The sequence below is a fragment of the Acipenser ruthenus genome, chromosome 26, assembly GCF_902713425.1.
Source record: "Acipenser ruthenus chromosome 26, fAciRut3.2 maternal haplotype, whole genome shotgun sequence".
Classification (NCBI taxonomy): domain Eukaryota; kingdom Metazoa; phylum Chordata; class Actinopteri; order Acipenseriformes; family Acipenseridae; genus Acipenser; species Acipenser ruthenus.
In genome coordinates this window covers 6,158,990-6,180,497 of record NC_081214.1, presented here as the reverse complement: position 1 = coordinate 6,180,497, position 21,508 = coordinate 6,158,990, and the positions used below count along the sequence as shown (strand labels likewise).

General features: G+C 38.5%; 1 protein-coding gene across 12 annotated transcripts in view; it reads left to right on the top strand.

The window, feature by feature from the left end:
* The window catches only part of LOC117430313 (RIMS-binding protein 2-like), a 93,422-nt gene extending 72,699 nt beyond the window's left edge, over positions 1-20,723 (top strand). For 4 of the 12 annotated variants that reach the window (XM_059001528.1, XM_059001531.1, XM_059001527.1 and 1 more), the window contains 14 exons: positions 388-539; positions 1,955-2,455; positions 2,818-3,198; positions 3,827-4,012; positions 4,589-5,782; positions 6,993-7,080; positions 7,820-7,995; positions 8,476-8,644; positions 10,144-10,212; positions 10,830-10,874; positions 11,925-12,031; positions 12,124-12,195; positions 12,740-12,871; positions 14,997-18,151. In XM_059001528.1, coding sequence (XP_058857511.1) covers positions 388-539; positions 1,955-2,455; positions 2,818-3,198; positions 3,827-4,012; positions 4,589-5,782; positions 6,993-7,080; positions 7,820-7,995; positions 8,476-8,644; positions 10,144-10,212; positions 10,830-10,874; positions 11,925-12,031; positions 12,124-12,195; positions 12,740-12,871; positions 14,997-15,224 — 3,500 coding nt within the window. In that variant the 3' untranslated portion in view covers positions 15,225-18,151. The other 8 variants (XM_059001538.1, XM_059001532.1, XM_059001533.1 and 5 more) reach the window with 7 other exon arrangements.
* Positions 20,724-21,508: the final 785 nt, after the last annotated feature.

Sequence of the window (21,508 nt, the reverse complement as noted above, 5' to 3'; positions counted from 1 at the left end):
ACAGTGCGTTCTTTTAACCTCTGTTTGATTTAGTAGTTTTGCCGGTTACAGTCTCTATCAGGACTGTAAATATGAATTGCAGGGGAAGCCATTCATAAAAAGGCATCCTCCAGACAAAAGTTACAAAAATTCAAGCTCAAATCAGCTGCCTTGTGTAAAATGATTCACTCACACTAGTGTTGTAAACCGTGAGACATCTAATTTTACCCAGCGCTGCAACAGAAATAATTTATTAATAATAATAATAATAATAATAATAATAATAATAATAATAATAATTCTACTACAACCGGTTGTTAAAAGGTCAAACCCAGTCATTGTCTGATTTCTGAGTCACTTACAGTAACAGAAAGTGGAGTGATTGGTGCTGCTGTTGATTCTCTGCAGGGCCTCCCGATGCCCCCCTGGACATACAGGTGGAGTCCGGCCCCTCCCCTGGGATAGTCCTAGTCAGCTGGTTACCGGTGACCATTGATGCAGCAGGCACGTCTAACGGGGTCCGTGTTACGGGATATGCCGTCTACGCAGACACACAGAAGGTAAGAGTCATTGAAGATTTTATAATGCACCGTTACCATAGTATGCAGTTGTAAACTTGTAAAAGGGAACCACAGAATGCTGTTTGAACATTTCTTGTGCTGTGTCCTTTTATGCCCCTAGAGTAAAGTTGCATCTACTGCATCTGAAGAGCCACGCTGTATTTCGTGCCTATTGAATCACATCATGTACTTAGTGGTTTTAGGCTTTGAGGCATATGGGAGTTATAAAAATAAATATGTATAGTTTGCATTTGCAGTTCATACATGTTGAAGATCAATGAATTGGGCAGACTAGATCAAATGAAACTGCCAATCTCAAACTGAGATTAACTTCTCCAAGATATTCATACCTGCTGTTTTAGGATTTCTGCCATCTGTTGGACTGACATTTGCAAAGACTTTTTTTTAATGAATTTTTCTGAATAACACTTAAATACATGCACAGAAACAGTTTATTTCTCCAAAGAAAATAGCAGTAGATGTTTTTTTTTAAAGTATACAGTTGCAGACAAAAGTATTGGCACCCTATGCTTATTACTGTATATCATAATTCAAGGTAACAGATTAAGGACTACCGCATTTAGTAAACTTTTTAAACAGTTTTTAATAAAACAAAAAGCAAAATACACAATTTCTAATAATTTAAAAAATAATCTTATAAATAAATAAAAAAAAAAAAAAAACTTATTTAATTTAAAGTGTTCGTTAAGAAGCAGGGCTGATCTCTGTTCTCTGGGATCGGTAGCCCGCCCACTTCTGTTCTGGATTGCTCGGCGTAAAAGCGATTGTAGCTCTAGGCTTGTGAGATCGGAGGACTCTCATACGCTGTCAGAACGTCCGTTTCAAGTATTGTCCGCTCAGACGATTCTCCTACTTCTGTAATTTTCTTTGGACGTCTACTTCTTACAAGTGATTCTATATTTCTTTGATGCTGTTCTGTAGCCTTTTCCTTTGTTGTAGTGCTTTTCTCAAATGTGAATCCAACACCTTTGTCTTGACCATCATCTACTGTGTTGCCAAAACGTTCTTCTTTAACAGATGTTGGAAATATTTTTTTTTGGCTATTGACTTTATAATGCAGCTTAATTACCGGGTAATGGTTTTCAATCAATGAATATATTTTTAAATTAGTTCTATTACATTTTTATAGACTTTTAATGTAAAGGTGCCAATATGTCATGGACAAGTGTTTGAAATGTAAGTGCTTTTTGTGGGTTTTTTTTGTTTTAAAGAATGTTTGTTGAACTACCAGAAATGTTGTATTTTGATCTTTGTCATATTAATTAGTGGCTAATGTTCAGTAAATGCTTGTATTTTAATATGTTTTTGTAAATTGTCTTATGTTAAGTCTAGGGTGCTGAGCTTTTTAGTATAATAAACCTTACTTTTAATATCCAATAATATATTTCTTCCAGGTTTTAGAAGTTGCCTCTCCTACCGCTGGGAGCGTGCTGGTGGGCCCATCCCAAATCCACTTTCTCCAGGTGGCCAAGGAACTAACGATCCGGACAATGTCTCCGTACGGAGAATCGGTCGATTCCGTGCCTGTCAAAATCCCATCACAGTTGTTTCGTCCCACAGCCCACTGCCAGCCTCTGCAAATGCTCCCCAGTGCCAGCAGCACCTCTGATGTGTGTGTCCATACTGTACCACCATATAGGGACGCTCTGGAGAACACTACTGCCAAAACCCCAGCACTGCTTACTACAATGCTCCAGTCTCCACCACTAGGTGCCACCCCCAACTCTGAGGCGGCTGAACTCCATGATCTCAGTAGCAACACAAGTGTCCTCTGCAAGGAGGACAGGACTCTGCACATAAATGCAAGAACTGATCCTTTATTGGACGCTACGTCAGTATCCAACACTATTGCAGATGGGGACTTGATGTCGGCAGCAAGATCATCTTTCCATGAGGTCATTGATTTCTATTTTAATTCTGTTTGCATATAAAGGAGTTCTGCTTGCAAACATTCAATGTATATTGATGGTTACCTTGTTAAAGCTTATGTTTGGATGTACTGTTTTTTTTATATACAAGTCCTATGTAAATGTAGATCCCAGGAAACAAAATTTAAATTATGAATTCTCTCACAGGTTTTGTTTTCTGAGCATTGTTTTTGTCTGAATATTTATCGCAGCAGTGTTAGTTGCTGATTTTTTTGCATGCTCAGATCCAGATCTGTTTACACTCATATATCTCCTTCATGGGGGGGAAGCAGAATTATCCCTCTTCTTTATCTCTAAACTTGAGTGTAACACAAAACATTTCCCAACAGGCTGACATCCCCGAAGAAGATTTAACCAAAGACTCTGAAAACAGCAGTGTGAAACGCCCTACTACCACCATTGCCGACTTTCTGGAAGAGGCTGAATGGACGGAAGCTGCTGACAGCTCTGCGGCTGACGTGGCTGTGGACCGTTCTGACAGCTTGCTGATGGATGAGGCTAGTGCAGACACTGCTGCCCTTGTAGGCAGCCCCATCCAAACACTGGAAGCTATAGAGTCGGAGCAAGAGGCAGAAGAGGAGAGCTCCAGGGGCAAGGTCAGGCTGGTGTCTGTAGAAGAGTTCCTGGACGACACCCAGGAGGAATCTGAACTCATATGCAAACCAGAGCAGGAAGAGAGTCGCCTTAAGGGACCCGAGAAAGAAAAGGAGGTTAGAACCACTTGTTAATCACTTAATTAACTAATATGCCAGGGAGTAGGTCTTAAAAACAGCTAATTTTCCTCCCAACAATAATACCATCTGTTAGTCACCAGATTTTGTTTTTGAACATTTGTTTTCCATTGACTTATAACTGGATTTAATAATTGCTTTTAATGATAAATATTTTCCAACAGATAGATTATTATTTTTATTTTTTTTTATTTCCGCCCAGATTGACGTATAGTGTAGGAAGTTTGCATTGTAGCACTAGGATGGAAATAGTCAAAGTATTTTTTTGGTGTGGTTGTTTTGGTTTTTTTTACCTGTTTTAAGCAGAAAAAAAAATCTAGAAATACCACAAAAAAAGCTAAATTTTTTTAATGAAAAATGTTTCAACTAGAAGTCTTTTTTTAAATTTATTTTCAGCACTATTGCCTGTTTAATAGTTACAGAAGAAAACAATCTTCATTCATTTTTGATTGGAATAATGTTGACAAAAAACTAGTGTGGGTAAAACAAAAATAAACGTGTGAAGAAAGACAAGCCTTCCGTCACGCCATCGTTGTGTATGCTGTGCCTCCTTTGAATGATCACATATCGTTGGAGGCGTATTCCTAACTTAACTTGTTTTATTTAGGAGTGTCTTGAGCTGCCGGAGCCCAGGAGAGACCATCGGCTAAATGAATACCGGGCCGAGAGCAGCCGCGGTTCTGACCTGTCCGATATCCTGGAGGAGGATGAGGAGGAGTTGTGCTCGGACACGGCAGTTAACGAGGAAGGAGAGGAGCCAGCAAGCGGCCACAGCATTGGAGAGACAGGAAAGGTAACAGAGGAATAGCTGCATTTCATTTTAACAGTCTAGGGTTTGGGTACTGCTGCTGGGGGTAGGAAGTAAGAACTGTACATGGTGTATTACTTTAGCTTCTGGTGATGAGGATTTCATCTGACTCAGACTAGTGAATAGAGAAATCAGCAGACACTGTCACCTAAATTATCGCAATAAAGTAGTGTGTTTTCTTAACTCCTTTCCCCATCATAAAATTGTAGTCAGAAATGAAACTGAGGCATCTTCTGCCTTCACCACGGACCACCTCATACAAGACAACAAAAGATTAATCTGACTGTCTTCTAACCATAAATGACTTGCAGTAGTCCTATATTGTGTTCTAAGTTGGTACAATAAAGCCCTTTGCTTTTTGTTCTTTTGAATACTATGTTGGTTTTCTCTTTCATTTTCTTGAGTTGTTGAGTTCTTTGGTTGATTTTCATCTTATGTTTTATTATGTTTTTTCTTGATTTTTGTTTTTTTTGCATGCACACTCAACCCTCCCTCTCCCCTCATGTCCTCCCGACAACACACTCCCCTGCTCTGTCCCTTCTGCTGCCTCCGGACGCTCAGTCGGACATGTGGGAGACGGACAGCGACGAGGAGATCCTAGAGAAGATCCTGGAGCTTCCCCTGCAGACCCACCACAGCAAGCAGCTCTTCAGCATCCTTGAGGTCACCGAGGAAGAGGACGAGAGCCAGGAGCTGGAGGAAGGGGAGCAGCAGAGTAGCGCAGAGGTGCCAGACCATGGGTTGGAAGAAAGGGCTTCCATCCCAGAGACTTATAACTGTGCAAACAAATTATCAGCAAATCCCAGCTTTCCAGGAGAAGACTGCATTACCCACAGCGAGGTGTGCGACACTAAAAGCATCAAGGCGTCCGAAGAAGCAACACACTTTAATCACAAACCACACCGCACGAGGGAGCGGAGCTCGCATCTTCTGAGTCAGACCTGTGAAAACGAAGCGCAAGACCACGTCAGTTACAGTACTTCGCATGGCAGGAACAAGCTTCACACTCACAAGGACCATCACTCTACCTCCCTTGAAGCTGGGAGCAAAGCCTGCAAGTTTCCAGAGGAAGATTTTGACTCAGAGGGCAGCATTTACATCCAGGACAGGGAGCCAAGGGTTAGGAGAGCCCACAACAGGGAACAAAAGGGGACGCATTTCTTAAAAGAAAGTGCTGATAAGACATTAGGCTGTAGCCCAAGGATGAGACAAGAAGCTCTGCTGATGAGCCAAAGGGACATAATTTCTTCCGAACTGCTAAAGACGAAATTGGCACAGAACAAATATTACAATACCAAAGGCTCAAGAAAGAATACGCTTTCCAGTGCTAATGGGATTGAAATCGATATAGAATACGGTACTGAGGACGATGAGGACACGCTCCCCTGTGGTCCAGCGGTGGTCCATCTCGGGCAGATGCGGGCCGACTGGTGTGGGGAAGGCCCTGAGTCAGAGGGCTGTGAGGAACTGAGCGACTGCTCCAGCCAGTGTGACTCTGTGCAGTCAAACGGGCCCAAGAGGGAGCTGAAGAGGCAACACGTGGTGTACGACGATGTGTTTGTGTCCGGCGCTAAATCGCCCCATCACCACCATCGCAGCAGGGGTACTGCCGGGACACTGAGCCCCCACTCGAGAGGGAAAGGGGGCACAGAAGCTGGAGAAACACTGAGGCTTGATTTACAAAAAACAGCAGGGCGGAGGGCAAAACCTGAGCATGGGGCGAAGGGGCACCCTGCAGATGATTCATACGCGAGGGTGCGTTTCCTTTTGATCTGGATGTCCGCTTTTTAACACCAGTGTTTTGTAGATGTAGCATCCTTTTTTGTCATCTTTTGCCATTCTGTTGTGTTTTTTTGTCATTACATTTCTGTTTTGTAGCTCTTTTGAATCCTGCTTTCCAGTGGCTGTGGTTAGTATGTTTTATCACGTCTCCCACAGTAGAGTTAGTCACCCTCTAAATGTCTGGATCAAAATGATCAACTGTGACAAATCACCCAACACATAACGCCCTCCCTCACCGATGTACAACTGGTCAGGGTTGTTGAAAGCAACAAAAAAAAAAATAGAAATGTATGTTTTTAGCCTAGTCAAGGTGGTAAGAGGTGTCAACATTTTGTTTGATTTTGGACCCCCATCTTTTAATAGAGCTTTAACTCAAAAGCTGTTTGAGCTAGAGACTTGTGTTAGGTGTTGTTGTATTGGAAATCGCACGAGGAATCCAAAAAGGACACATTTAAAAAAACAAATAAGAAAGTTACCCCTTAGCAACTTTTTTTACCTTTGGTCTTTGACCTTTGACCTCAGACCTTTGGGGGGAAAACACCAATAATAAAAACATAAAAAATAAGGGGAAGGTAATTCTCTCTGCTTCACATATACAAAGTTACAGGAAGGTAATTTTTTGGTTTGTTGTTAAAAATAAATAAATAAATAAACATATCCCTACATAGTCACACCAGTAAATTACACTTTTCTTTCTCAGTGTTTTTGAAATGTTGGATTTCAAATCTACAACTTGTAGAAGCTGATGTGACTTGGGCATTAAACACTGCATAACATGTTCTCATGGGGTATCCAGCATTTCTCATCCTTCTCTAGCCAGAGATATTGCCCTGATATCCCTCCTGGGTGCATGGATTTGAGAAATAAATCAAAGTCTCCAAAATCTTGAGAGGTTTTCAGTCATTCCGATCCAAATTGAGCAATCTTGAGTTCGGTGTAAATCGGAGATGGTAGTGTTAAATCCAATATTTTTTGGATGATTTGTCATGGAATGACCCAGCTCCATTGTATACAACTCTGTAGCATGAACTTTCATTCTGTAATGGCTGTGATGCAACTGAATCTCAGAACTGGTACCTGTATAGAATGACCACTGAGTGGTCTTTATGCCCAGGTTTGGCTGTATAGTTCGGTTGGTTGCTGTCGGATACCATAATGTAAACTGAAGTTTTTGCCCCGTCAGGAGACCGTTGCCAACGGTGACCCTCGACTGCAGCACTCAGCCGAAGTCCTGGGAAAGACAGGCCGAGCAGAAACCAGGCCAGCAAAAGGTAATACTAACAGTATCTTGGGATATAACAACATGACGTTTTCAATGTCGTCCCAGCGCAGTGTGTTCCGCTGCTGTTCTGTTGGAGGTATATCTCATCACTTGTGGAGGAACAGCATGGGTATTGACCGCCATGCCCTAATCAAAGCTCAGAGCTGCAAGCTTTAATCCCAGCTAGAGCTTAATGCACTATGCATCCAAATTGACTGTTGCTACACTGAAGAAAAACAAAACAAAACAAAAAAAAACACTGAATCCTTTTTGAGTAACATTTTCCATAAATAATTGTTTTCTTTTATTTTTTGCACTATATACGTTTTTATTTATTTATTTATGTATGTATGTATGTTAGTGTACAGTACTGTACGTGTCCGTGTTCCAAAAGATCCACATATTCACTGACCTGAGTAAAGATCTCTAATTTGAGATAACATTGCCTTCACCCCGACTCAACCATAACTAATCCAGAAGCAGACATTGCCAAGCAGCTGCTCTTGAAATGCAGGTCAATAGAAAATGATCTAAAAGGTTGTGTTGCTTGCAGTTCCAAGTTTCTTACAGTTCAAATGAGTTCCTTCAGGCTTTACAGGCTTAAGATGGTTTAGAAGAGCTTAGTCTGAATACCCCGCATAAGGACACACACCTAAGATCTAATGTACCGTACGTGTACTTCGATGCAGAAGTTGTTGAGCTTTCAATGAGAGCTGTAATGATGAGTGTTCTACTGTACCTGTATGCAGAAGCCCTGCGGACTGGGAACCCGGGCATAAGTGAAGGTTCAGAGGCAGAGGGGATTATCCAGGACAATGCTGTCCGCATTTTTGTCGCCCTCTTTGCGTACGACCCTGCCAGCATGTCTCCAAACCCTGACGCTGCAGAAGAGGAACTGCCGTTTAAAGAAGGACAGATAATAAAGGTAAAAAAGTGTATTGCAGTCCTGTCATTTTTATGTATTTATTTTTTAAATGTTGTACATTCATACATTTCTCACCTAACTGTGAAGCATGATAACATGTATACCGTTAATAAATGTTCACGTCTTACCACCTGGGAGTGGAGACAATCTGAAAACCTGTGGTATGATAATGTGACCTAAAACTTAGTTCACCATTGAAGAAAATGAGAAAGACATCTGTTTTAAAAAAAAAAAAAGATAATAATGTAAAGTTTGCTTTAGTATTGCTACACCTATGAATTATTGCATACCAGAAAGTGACACATACTTGGAGGGTACTTTATAATGCAACATGTCAAGCTGTAGCCAGACATTTCAGACAGTCATTTGAGTGTCTTATCATTTTTGACTTTTGAATGTGTGAATGCTTGAAGGTATGGCTAATTCACGGAGCTCTGGCTGTGATGTCGAGTTGACGAGATGACGTGTCCTCTTTTGCAGATCCATGGTGATAAAGACGCAGACGGGTTTTACCGCGGAGAGTCCAGGGGTCGATTTGGCTACGTCCCCTGCAACATGGTGTCTGAAATCCAGGTGGAGGACGAAGAAACCAGGGACCAGCTGCTTCAGCAGGGCTACCTCTCAGCTGAGGCCTCTGTGGAAAAAATAGGTACCTGAATCCAGTACTTCAGCAGGCACTGTACTCTAGAAGAAGCCTAAGATGAGTGCATGACAGACAGGGTGTCATAGGATGCAACAGTGTAGAATTGAGAAAAACCCTGCTCACCCAATTTACCTGAAAAAAGTGCCCAGTGGCCAAAAACAGCTTATTAACAAAAGCAGCGATATACAAAACCATCTTTTTACGAATCTTTACTCTTATCTACATAGATGTCCATTTTTTAAAATGATCCATGTGTTTTCTTTTTTATTATTATTATTCTTAGTGTTTTGTTTATTACTACATTAATTTATTCTTTTATGAAGTTTGTTTTGATATTTTCTAAAGGAATAAACCTTTACTATAACAGATGTTGGCCTCGGTTTTAATCCGTAATGCAACTCTGATTGGAGATTAAGAATTTAAGCACTCACAAAATACATCATTGGGGTCGCCGTGTGATCCGCTTTCAATAGACCGTGTGTGAAGTAAAGGGTCCCCTTGAATGTCCAGTTATCCCGTGATTCCCAAAAGCAGTTAAGATTTGGATGTCGGACTGACTGCCAGATTTAGCCTTTTAGTGATGAGAATCAAAAAGCTTAGCCCTGCAACATCAGCTTAAAGGTGAATGTTGGGTGCACTTAATACTGTCAGATTGGCTGTTTGTTCACAGCTTGTGTACTGAACATAAAACCACTGGTACTGACAATGTTACACAGTGTGATGCTTCCCAATACTGACCATTACAGTTGGTGTCAAAGTGAGATCTGTGACCTATACTTTTGGAGCATACATAACATACAGAAAGTTATTATGTGTTTTTTTTTCTTACATTTATTTAAAGTAAGTTTTCTAGGAAATTGGATTATGATTTTTTTTCCTTACAATTCTACAGATTCAAATCTACAGATACTACAGTCTAGCAACGTCAAAAAGACCTGCATAATTAACAGCTGTTTATAGTTGCATAACTGCACAAAGAGCTACAGAGAGTACTTGCTGTAGATCTTCTAAACCGCTCTTTAGAGTTTTAGACATGCAGATTGAGTTCCAGAATGCAAGTCGTCCCTGAGGGTCACTAGCTAGAAATGTATTTTTTTTTTTTTTATGTATTCTTATGAAGTCTTGACCATAAATACAACAATCAAAACCCAGTAGCACTTTAGTTTACCATTTCACTCCTCAACACTCAAAATCAGTTTCAAGCATGTGTTACGATTTAAGGTGCTGCAGTTTCTACCTGAGCACAGTTCAGAATGTTTTTGCAGATTACCATTTCTTTTTTTTTTTTCAACTGATCCTTTGACAGGTGGTTAGTAATAACACACACGTTCAGTTGGGAGATACAGGACGGGCACTATCATACTGCTGTGTTACTAGTCATTGGTTTGATTATTATTTTTGTATTATTATTTTTTTTTTTACTTGGCTCTCATTCTGTCTGTCTTTTTGCCTCTTGTCTGCTTCTTTATTTTCCTTTCTCTATTCTATTTTTTGGACCTTGTAAGGCACTCGTTCACATGCTCAGCTTCCGCGCCGGCCCATTCCACCGCCGAAACCGAGGCGATCCAAGAAAGGTGTGTCTCACTTCATGCTCTGTCTCTTTCTGTTGCCAGTTTGCAGTGAAGTGAAGGAAGCTTTGTCTAAGGGGAGGAAGGGGAAACTACCCACTAAAGAATCTTAATTTGCCCTTGCTTTCCAAGAGTTATCAAACAAACACGTGGCAGCTCTCTTTTTGTATTGTTAATTTGTAATCGATTTAGAAATAATCAGAATTGTTTTACTGCTACACAATAGTAGTTCATTCAACTATCAGTGAGAAATTGAAAATCATTTTTCTCATCACTCACTTAAACGCAGTACTCCTTTTCTAAGTGATCCGTCACTGAAACCATTGATGCCTGCACAGTCCTCACCCTACACCAGGAGTTAATGATACCAAGACTTGCTTCACAACACAATGTACTAATTTTATCACTTGAGCCGCAGCTTATCAACTAGCACATCGCACGCTACTAATAGCACCCTGCCTCTCTGATAAAGCTTCCATCTCGATTTCTTATCTCTTTGTTTATATTTGCTGTGTCTCTGCAATGTCACTTCTTGCTGCTTTTACTTTGGCAGTTTCTTCTGGGCTGCTTTCAAAGCACAGCAGTTAACCCTAACGAGCTCCCTCTCCTTCCCCTTCTCTTAGTTAAATCTGCTGGTGTCTGGGAGGAAAATGTAAACTCACATAGAGGTTAGAGGCCCTTTTTTTTGTGCAGCTGGTTCCGTATGTGAATCACAGGTTTAAATTGTGGGATTTAGGTAATTATCATTTACAAACTCTTAGAGCTCACTTCATCTAAGGACTACATGCATGACGTTATAAGACATCCCCACCTACCTGTGTCTAGGTTACATATTTTAACATCAGCAAGCCTTACAAGAATGCTAATCTGATCTTATTTTTTAGAAAACTGTGTCATTGCACAAGGCTCTTGCGATCTCTTTCACCACCAAGCCTCATCTGCTTGATTCAGAATACAGTATCTAGGCAAGCCTTCTGTTTTGTGTTTTTACCTTAGCCTCTCCTCTGTGCATGTGAAAGGTGTGTGCATTGCCTGTTTGTGCATTAGTTTTACGCATGGTATATGCATGGATGTGTGCTTTACCAAAGGGTATAAAGTTGTGTGTGTGTCAAGTCTGTAATTTAATACGCATGTGCATTAACTATGTGTATAAACACAGCTTATTCATTACCTGTGTGTGTGTGTGTGTGTGTGTGTATATGTAAGTGTGCATTTCCATAGTCTACATACATAAAGTAGCTATGTGCTGCACTTCTGGTGGATTTTGGTAGGTGTATGCATTACATCTGTGAGTATATCTACAAAGGTATGTAACTTGCCAATTTTGTAAGTGGCAATCAATACTAAAACGATACCGACTGAATGACCACACATGTTTTTTTCATATCAGAAATCAGATTTCATGTCATATCATATTGTAAAAGTTGCACAATCGGTGAGGAATTTGCCCAAATGATGCAAAGTGGAGTAATGTTGTTTTCAGGTCCAGTTTGCCACTTTAATTTATTTGATCAAAGACTGGTAGCATAAGTATGTATCTATAATCTTTAGATGATTTTGATCAGAATAAAGAATTTAAAAAAAAATCAAACACAACAGGTTATCTGTTTTCTGACAATCAAATAAAGACAAAAACGCTTGTCATGAACTATCATACTGTTTTTCGATCCTCCTTCTTTTTTTTTTTTTTTTTATTACTTTGTTCCATCGCTGTGCAGAGTGCAGCCGACCCAGCAGTGGGTCTCAGTGCATGACTCGTCCTCGGAGGATGGTTGCTGTCTTCGACTATGATCCGCGGGAGAGCTCCCCAAATGTGGACGTTGAGGTGATTGATATGTTTGTGTGGAGCGTTTTTCGTTTATTGACGGCCGCTGGGTAGCAGAAGTCTAACACAGCAACGTTTGCATTTCTACACAGGCTGAGCTGACGTTCAGTGCCGGAGATGTCATCGTTGTATTTGGAGATATGGACGATGACGGATTCTTTTATGTAAGTGTTTGCTGAAACAGGAACCTTTTTTGGAGGGCTTAGAAAAAAAAAAAAAACTATCAGAGTCTGGTATGAACATATATCCCCAGCATCTCAGCTCTGTGTACTGTATAAAAGAACTGTGCGATATTCAAATGGACTGTCAGACAGTTGTTTACCATCTGTGCAGGAACACACGTGCAAAAACACTGAGCAAAAGCATGGTGCGTAGCAGCTATTTATAGACCTGACGGTTTCAGGACAGGCTACAAAGGATTCTTGTCTTTTGAAACAGAGCGCTTTCAGTTCATAGAAGCTCCTATAGAAGGGATTGTGTTCGTAGTAGATTGTTTACCTGCAGGTTGTATCATCTCAATGCATATTTAAATATTCCTGGTAATAAAAAGTGTGCCTACTTTTGTAGCATGACAAAACATCAATAATATGATGTGTGCACAAAACTGCATGCAGAGATGGTTTCATCAGGAATTACAGTAGTATAAAGACAGGCAATGGAAACAAAAGAATCCACTGAAAATGTCTGTAAATGTTCTTTTGAAAACAGGGAGACCTGAATGGACAGCAAGGGTTGGCTCCGTCTAACTTTCTGCAAGCCTTACCCGAGAATGGAGCAGAGGCTGCTGGGGGACTTTCAGAAGAGAAAGTGCTGCCGGTGGAAAGCAGAAGAGAGTCACAGGTTAGTCAACAGAGACAGGAGCTACTCATTACCAGAAATGATATTGCATATCAATTATCTCTCATTATTACACATCGAACATTAAGTATTGAGAGCAGTTTACACAGTAAAGAATGTGTTCAGTTTAGTACCCACATTACCTTACTGTGATAACTGAATTTAATTACAGCGCTGCATGCATTACAGGTTTGTAATGTAAATTGTTCCCAGCTACCTGCTATAACAGTGACTAGTTGGGATCTGTTACTGCAGGTATGGTATAGCCTATTCACTTCACCCTGTGTTCCACTGTAGTGCTACTGGCTTGCTGTTTGTATTCCTTCTGCAAATACTGTTAATACTGCACTTTACTCACAATAGGGTTGAATAGTCTGGGGTTAGTACACGCTGTTATGAACTAGCCTGGGAAGTACTATCTGTACCCGCAGTATTGGTAATTATGTGATGTTAGTCTGGATTCATGTAAATGTACATCTACTGGTCTGTTCAATAATCAGTATAATAAAAATCTTCAAATCCAGCTGTGTGGCTGCCAACTGTTGTACCTAATGCATGAAAGCACACCTTAATCATATTGATAAATGAAGGTTGTTAAAATATGATATCTTGATTGGACCATATGGAGAATGTTGTTTTTTTTTTTTTTAATGCTGTTATTTTGTAATTAAGGATGCAGTCATAGGCGATGGTCATATTTTATCACTTATCTGTATTTTCTTTTCAGATTCAGATTTAATTACAGATATCTGTTTGAGCTTTGAGCAGATTCTCATGTAGTTTGATGAGACTGATTCTGAGCAAATGTTAGGCTTAGAGTTAATGTTTTATTAATAATAATAATAATAATAATAATAATAATAATAAAATTTATGTTACCGTTCAAGCTGTGGCGCTTGAAAAAAAAGGGATAATTGTTTAAAATAGTTAGATGATACTGTGTGCTTTTCATTTAGATTAAAAATAATATCTCCTGTATCCTCAAGAAGCAGCCTTTAATTATCATCAATGCAGTATACAAAGAAAACATTTCTTTGTTTTTGTTTGTATATATCTATTTTCTGTGTCCTGTGTTTTAATTTGATATTTTGTTGTGATCACTGTCCTTGCAGAGGCACAGGAGGAGTGTGCACTCAAAGCAGAAAGTGTAAGTCTGTCAGCGAGGGAAGAGACCCGGCCTGGAGCCTGCCTCGCTCTCTCTTATTAGTGTGGATATCTCAGCCTTTAGAAGCCACTTCTTACAGCCACTCTGCTAACTAGGTTCAGTGTTACCTGGGACATGGACTAACCGAGCACAGCAGTATCTATATACTGTTTGATATGCATCAGCCCCAGTCATATATGATTTGTACAAGAACGTTTACAAAAAGAAACCTGAAGCAATTTTAGTTGTTTTTTTTTTTAATTGGCATAAGATTTAGTGTGAGGAACGCATTTGCTGTTTAACTATTTGAGCACATTTCATAGTCACTGTTGCTCAGCAACCCTAGAAGGAATGGCTTTAAGTGCTGGCTGCACAGAGGATGTATCTGAGATATTCAACATGGCTTGATCTTTGATCTCATCTGATCAGAACCAGACTGATTTATATAGCAGTCTAGTGTAAGAGTTATACCTTCTGGTCTGGTGTAGTAGGGGCTTTTCAACCTTGACAAGTGTGTGTAAAATAACAAATAACAATTAATAACCCATTTGGCAATAACCCCCAATTGTAAAGGTTGAATGATGTGATCAAGCCATTGACCTAGCTAACATTGAGAACTTAGGAGACTGGGTATCTTCTGGAACCTTGTGATTTTAAAAAAAATCTTATTTCCCCTTAGTCCTTGCCTTAGCAACCAGGTTTAACCATTTAGATTTAGTTTTTGTTGATTTTTAAACGCTGTGTCACTGATCTATTTCATTTTACTGATCAATACCCAAATAAAGACCATGATGACTCTGTGCTCCTGATATTAGTAATGTCTAAAATAATTTGGAGTATTATGAAGTAAATTTAACTGTGCAGACTTTTAGCAACCCACTGCTCAACACAATCGCAGCCTCTTTACTGTTGTATAACTGCATACAGCTAGACTGTCTCTTGAGGAGAATTAACAGTGAACGATTGTGTTCCCTTTACCCGTAGGTGAGTCTGGAGGGTTCTGAAGAGCAGAATGACTCTGCAGTAACCTCGTTTGAAGAACCCTTGACTCCATGTCCCACGGTTGGCATCACGGCTCCTCCACAAGTTCAGGTCCCTTCTCCAGAGAGCCCTGGCCAAAGTGACACATCACCCCCAGGAAAGAAGAAAAGGGGCTTCTTCTCCAAAGGAAAAAAACTTTTTAAAAAACTGGGATCGAGCAAGAAGGAGTGAAATCAAATCTCTTTAAATTTTATAGGGCTGACTCAATTTTTAGGGTTTGCTTTCTGTTTTTATATTAGAAATAAAAAATAAATCACCTAAGAAACCCAAGGCAAGGGCACTGTTTTTCACAGAGACACAGCATTTCCAGAAACGTTTCGCTCGTGTTCAAATTCTAGCGATTGCACCGGACACATTTCATTTTGCATAGAATCTGAACGCTGCGGGCTATGGGAATACAACAGAAGTTGGAATGCATTTTTGTTTGTACTCTCTTATTTAAAGAAAAGCCAGCTGTATGCCTTAGAATGATTAATGGTGCACCTTGACAAAGTTTGCTTCGGAATTTGGTTGCATTGTGAATTGTACAAATAACAAGCTTTATGAGAAGTATATGGCTGTGAACTCTGAGAACAGGGACAAGTCAACCAGGCCCAAAACACAAATACCAGCTTGGCCTGATGATGATGATGATGATGATGATGTTTTTTTATTTATTTTTTATTATAAATATATACATGGATAAAAACGGAAACAAACTGGGATTTTACATAACTGTACCCCATTACAAATACGACAAGTATGTTTAATTGTTGATTCACTTGTGTATATTTTTTATATATGTTACGGTAAAGAATCTAGTAAATCATAAGTTTAACCATAACTGTCAACATTTACCAAGTAAGGTGGTAAATGTCTAGAATTATGAAGAAATATATTGCTTAACCGCTAAATGTCTGAAAAATCTTATAATTTATCGAAGCCTATTGGTAAATGTCTGTAATTATGAAGAAATATATTGCTTTTTGGACAATTAGCGAAGCTTATTGGTAAAGGCACTTGGTTATTCTTGAGATTTACCGGTAAATGTCTGAAGTAACGTGTTATGTTTATTTCGGACATTTAGAGCTTTACTTGGCAAATGTCGACATTGTTAAGTAATTTAACACATTTGCAGCTAACGTTGCTCTTCCCATTATTTTATACACGATATTAAAAACGTATCTTGAAAAACATTTGCAGGCGAAACTGGTAATGTTCTTCCTTTATTTGTGTTGATTATAATACAAAATGCACTGTTACACAAGGCACTGGTACTGTTGATTTTGGGCCAAGGTCACTGCAAACTGTTAAAACATCTGTCTGTTGCTGGCTATAGTCTCTTACTTTAACATAAAGCGCCTCCGTTATAGGAGTCTGGGATATACTTAAAGTATCCAAAATAATTCTAGTGAAAATGGATAGACTTCTTCCAAAGGAACGAATAGCAAGCCTTGTTTTGAACGTTGGAGAATGTCAATGTGATAGCCAGGTAACTTCTGATTTATTGAACTGGCAATTGCCAAACACATAACCAAGTTGAACAGTTTGTGATCTTAGTTTGTTTGTTTACTTTATTTTTTGATTCTTTATATAAAATATGAAGTCGGTTTTTAGTTGCTTATGTTAGTATTGATCTGTTGTCTACAAATGACCCTAATTGTGATGAGTAAGAGGACTATTAAAAAGGGCGCTTAAGGAATTTTTAAGGTTAGTTCTCAGGTTTAAGCCGTGGCTTTCACCATTGTTAAGAAGCTATGGCACCTCCGATGAACGGAAACAAGGAAACAAGATTTATGCCAAAATGTAGTCCTTTTTAGTTTATGACGGTGTGTGTACTGTATACACAGAGCATTGCTGTAACACTGCAGAACTGTGGCTGAACAGCTCAGCAGAGACTGCATCAGCAGAGACTGCATCAGCAGAGACTGCAAAATGGAATGGCAGGGCTGTACTACTGAATGTATTTAATTCATTCATATATTTTAGAAAAATATTGTACTAACCCTAGTGATCTGAAGGTCATTGTCATTTACCATGCGGTTGTGTCCTGTATACTGGACAAAATCATGAATGTACTGAAAGGCAAATGATGAGATGAGAAAACTTGAAATAATTAAGTACATCTCGTATATAAAGACGCTTTTTTTTCCCCCACCAGAACAAATATATTTGCTTTCTGGACCACGGAATTCAATACTCCAGTGTGATGGCTGTATTGCAGAGTTAAAAAACCATAATGATGATGAAACTTGAATATTAAACACAATGAATAAAAGCAACCATAAGTACCTGGTAATTACCAATGTAGTAATAGTCCTTTCAGTGACAGATGGAAACTTTGTTGTGGCATCTTATGCATAATGTTGCCCACTGCCCCCCTTGCACACCAACAGTAAGGAACATTTGGCTGGAATAATGCTGGAAGTACAGTATTCAACTGAGAGTACTTGCCAAAACCCAGCAGGCCCAGTTTACACTGCACTGCTGCTGTAGTATATTGCCTACAGTTCAGGTATACTGTTAGTTCCTTAGTAAGTAGATACCTGGTAACATGTTGTAGCCTTACATGACCTCTGTTTAGTGGTAAATTGTTGTTTAATTCACAGTAATAGTATTATTTGCATGCATATTGTATATTGTAATTACTATTTTTGCCTTATTTATTGCTATATATATTTATTTATTTATTAATTGAAATACTTCTCGTTTATGGTTTTCGGTGTTTGTTTGTTTGTAAAGACAGCTGTAACCCAGTAGGGGGTGTGTGAGAGTAGCAATGAGTTGGAACCTGTATATACTGTAAAACTGTTTGCTTTCCAGAAAAGAATGAGGGCGTGGAGAAATCTGATATTTTTTTCATTACTGTACACCTCAAAAACATTATTTTTTGTATATTAATGTTGTTACGACCGTTTTGGAGGCTTGTATTGTTTTTTTTTTGTTTTTGTTTTTTGTTTTTTGCATGTTTCATTAAAAAATGTTCAAAAATGTTTTGATCGTTAGGGAAACGATTGCGATTGGTGGGCACAATACACAGAGACGTTGACTTGGAGGAGCGAGGATGTCTTTCATGGAGAAAAAACTTTGTACTGGAATAAAAGTATATTTTCACATAAGTCCTTGTTTTGCTGTTTGCGTTTGTGTATGGATGGTTGTACTAATTACTGTATAAAAGCAGCTTTTCAGAATATGGCGTTATGGGTATTATGAAATAATCCACCATATTATCCTGAATCACTGGTGCTGGAAGGTGAGCTGCATTGTGGTCCCCTAGACAGAAGTGCATCGGACCTGTTTGGTGCTGATGGGTTTAGCTGAAGCTGCTTTAACATTGATAAGACCGCTAATGTACAGTAAGATAGGTGGCTTTCTACAATTGCACATTTTGACCCACCCTCATATTGCAAACTACTGTTATGCTATTTATTACCTTTCTGAATCTTCTAGTGAATTTGCAGCTAACAACTAACCACTTGGAGCATGTTTCTAAAGGTTCATTGTTTAGACAAAGCCCTAAAGTAATTATGGACATTGCAACGTGAAATGTAATCCTCAAGCATAATCCACATCTGGTAAATAGGGTCATATACAGTACCAGCTCTGTATTTACTCTCCTATACAGTACCGCTTTAATTGGATTACGATTGTTAACACAACCTGAAAGTATAGGGAGCACTTATTGTAGTACTGTGTAGACACGAATGTATTGAATTCGGTAACACAGGTAGTTTAACATTGTATCTGTTTGTTTTTTACACAGGAAACGTGCATCTCCATGACAGTGCTGTTTCCAGCATGCAGCCTAGAAGGTACTGTATTCCCTGCTCAGAATCTGCATTTCTGTAAATGGACGTTGGGATTTTCATTAGAATATAAATTCTCCCTGGTGGTTTTATTGATGCTGGGATCTAGAATGCATTTAACCCTTTAGACCAACACAGGGTATAGCCTATGCTGATTGCAGGCCAAACACTGCTGTGTATCAAGAAGCATGCTAATGAATCCAGGGAGGGAGTTGATTCAGTGCTGCATTCGGCTCTCACAGTTAATCAGTACAGTAATCTAGTGAGCCGTGCTGGGATAGAAACCCCGGATCCCACAGCTCCCAGTTCATATCACAAAGTAAAAACAGCTACAGTGTATTGGATGTTTTATAAAGTCTTCTTGTAAAGAGCACTATGTTTTATTGTATGTGTTGTGTTGTTTTTGGACAGCTTATGAAGCAGCTTGTTGCAGGCAACATTTCTAAGCAAGTTTCTTCACCCCGTGTGAATAGTTCAAGCTATGCATCTAAGCAGTCTTGATTTGGGCTACTTTAGTGGAAATTGCTTGAAAATGTCTGCTACAATTAGTTGCATGAAATGTTGCCAGAAAAAGTTGCCTGTAGAGTTGATTTGTGTTACATGGGCAAGAAACAACTTGGAGGCAGTAAGGGACTGTTAAATTAACATTTCTGTGCTTTTATTTTTATTTTATTTTATTTATTTTTTTAAGTGCGTATTATTTGATTTTTATTGTAGGACAAGTATTTCTGGTTTTAAAACTTTACAAGATTATTTTGTTCCAATGAAATGGTGCTGCAGAATCTTCATACATTTGCCTGTATAACTGTATTGAAAAGTTTTTGTTTGTTATTAATATCTTCAATGTATTCAAAAGGAATGATGTCTGACGTACAACACACTTGTTCCAACAGTTAGAATGCACAAACTGACACCGCTGCCCCTTGTGGAAGCAGGGAATATTACATATAGAATATCTTATTAAAGGTGTCCCATTACTGAATCTGCATTCTTTAACATAATTATTTAAAATGACAAAATGCTGTAGTCAAATATCAATACGTTAACGTTTCAAGTTTTGGAATAATCCAAATACATAAGCAAACATTTTTAGGTTTTGTTTACTGTGTTTTTTGGGGGATTTTCTTTACAGCTATGTATAAAATGTCATGTGTTTTGCATGTTTTGTTTCATTCATTCATTCATTCATTCATTCATTTGAATGATTTTTAAGATAATCCTTATTGGGACCCAGTTTCATGCTATGTTACTTTTGTTTTCCATCATTAAACAATGGCTGTAAATTCATATGAATTTCAATAGTTCCATAGCATTGCATTGGAGTAACATCCGAGTAACACATGTTTTGTTCTTGTTTTATAATGATGCTTTCTAGTCCTGAAGATAATTGAAGACATTGTCACAAATTCATAATGAATGCAAGTGCAACACCAGACGACTAGCAGGTAATGCATTAAAATGAATTGGAATTTGCTGCCATTATTTTAAAGTGTAACCATATTTTTATTACCATGCATTTCTCATATTGGGATCCACTGTGGAGAGGAGAAGACAACGCGTCCATTACATTTTTTAATTGTTTTATTTTCTGAATTGTAAGTGTACAAATCTTGTGTAATAAAACAGTTTATAAATAACAGCAAGCAAAATTGTAGAAGGTTTAAAATAGCTTAAACTATGCAAATTAAATAAGCCCCAAACCTGTAGATGAAATAAAACAATTAAAACAAAAATAAAATTCACAAATGGAATATGCTAAATGTGTAAAATATTGAATATAATAAAAAAAATACAACAAATAAACCTTGCTTTGTTTCGTTTTGCATGCACTGTTTATGTGAATTCAGAAATATAACACCATAAACAGCTAATGCAGGTCTGAAACAAAGATTGTCATTGCAAAGCTGATGTCGTGTGGTTTTTTTTTTTTTTCTTTTCTCGTAGCCAACAGTACACTCATCCATAAAGTAGGAAACACTACACTGAGCTGGAGAGTTTAGTAGTGCTTTCTACTTTATGGATGACTGCACTGTACATCCGAAGATCCATCTTCCAGTCATCGCCGCCATCTCTTTCCGTCCGCCATCTTACTGCATATCCACTCCCACCCACATCCACATTGGCAAGAAACAATAAAGACACACAGGGAATTCAATTTCATAACTGTCAGTACAAACATTACAGTACTTAAACTCCAAATCACTTCAAAACTTTAAACTGGAATGCAAACACTTTCTAGCCTCTGCAGTGTGCTGCCCAAAAGTATTATGTGATTAAACATTTCTCTCTATTTTTTTTAAATGTACATCTAGCTTTTTTTTTCAAACTGATAACAAAAAAAAAAAAATAATAATATTTAAATATGATGCATTGTTTTTTTAATCTAATGAGTTTTCTATTAAGTGCTATAAATAAATAACATTCTTTCTTTTCTGCGCATTACTATTTTGTATTTGAAATAAATGTATGATCATTTATAGCCAATAATGAATTTGCATATTGCATGCTGGTTATCGCATTGCATATAATGGTACTAACCCTGCATAATATTTAATAATTAATTGCTCCCAAATGGCAGTCATACTGAAGACTTACATTAGACTGCATATAATTGCATTAGATTCCACATATAAGCCATCAATGACAGCAGTTAATAACTGTATGTTTAAC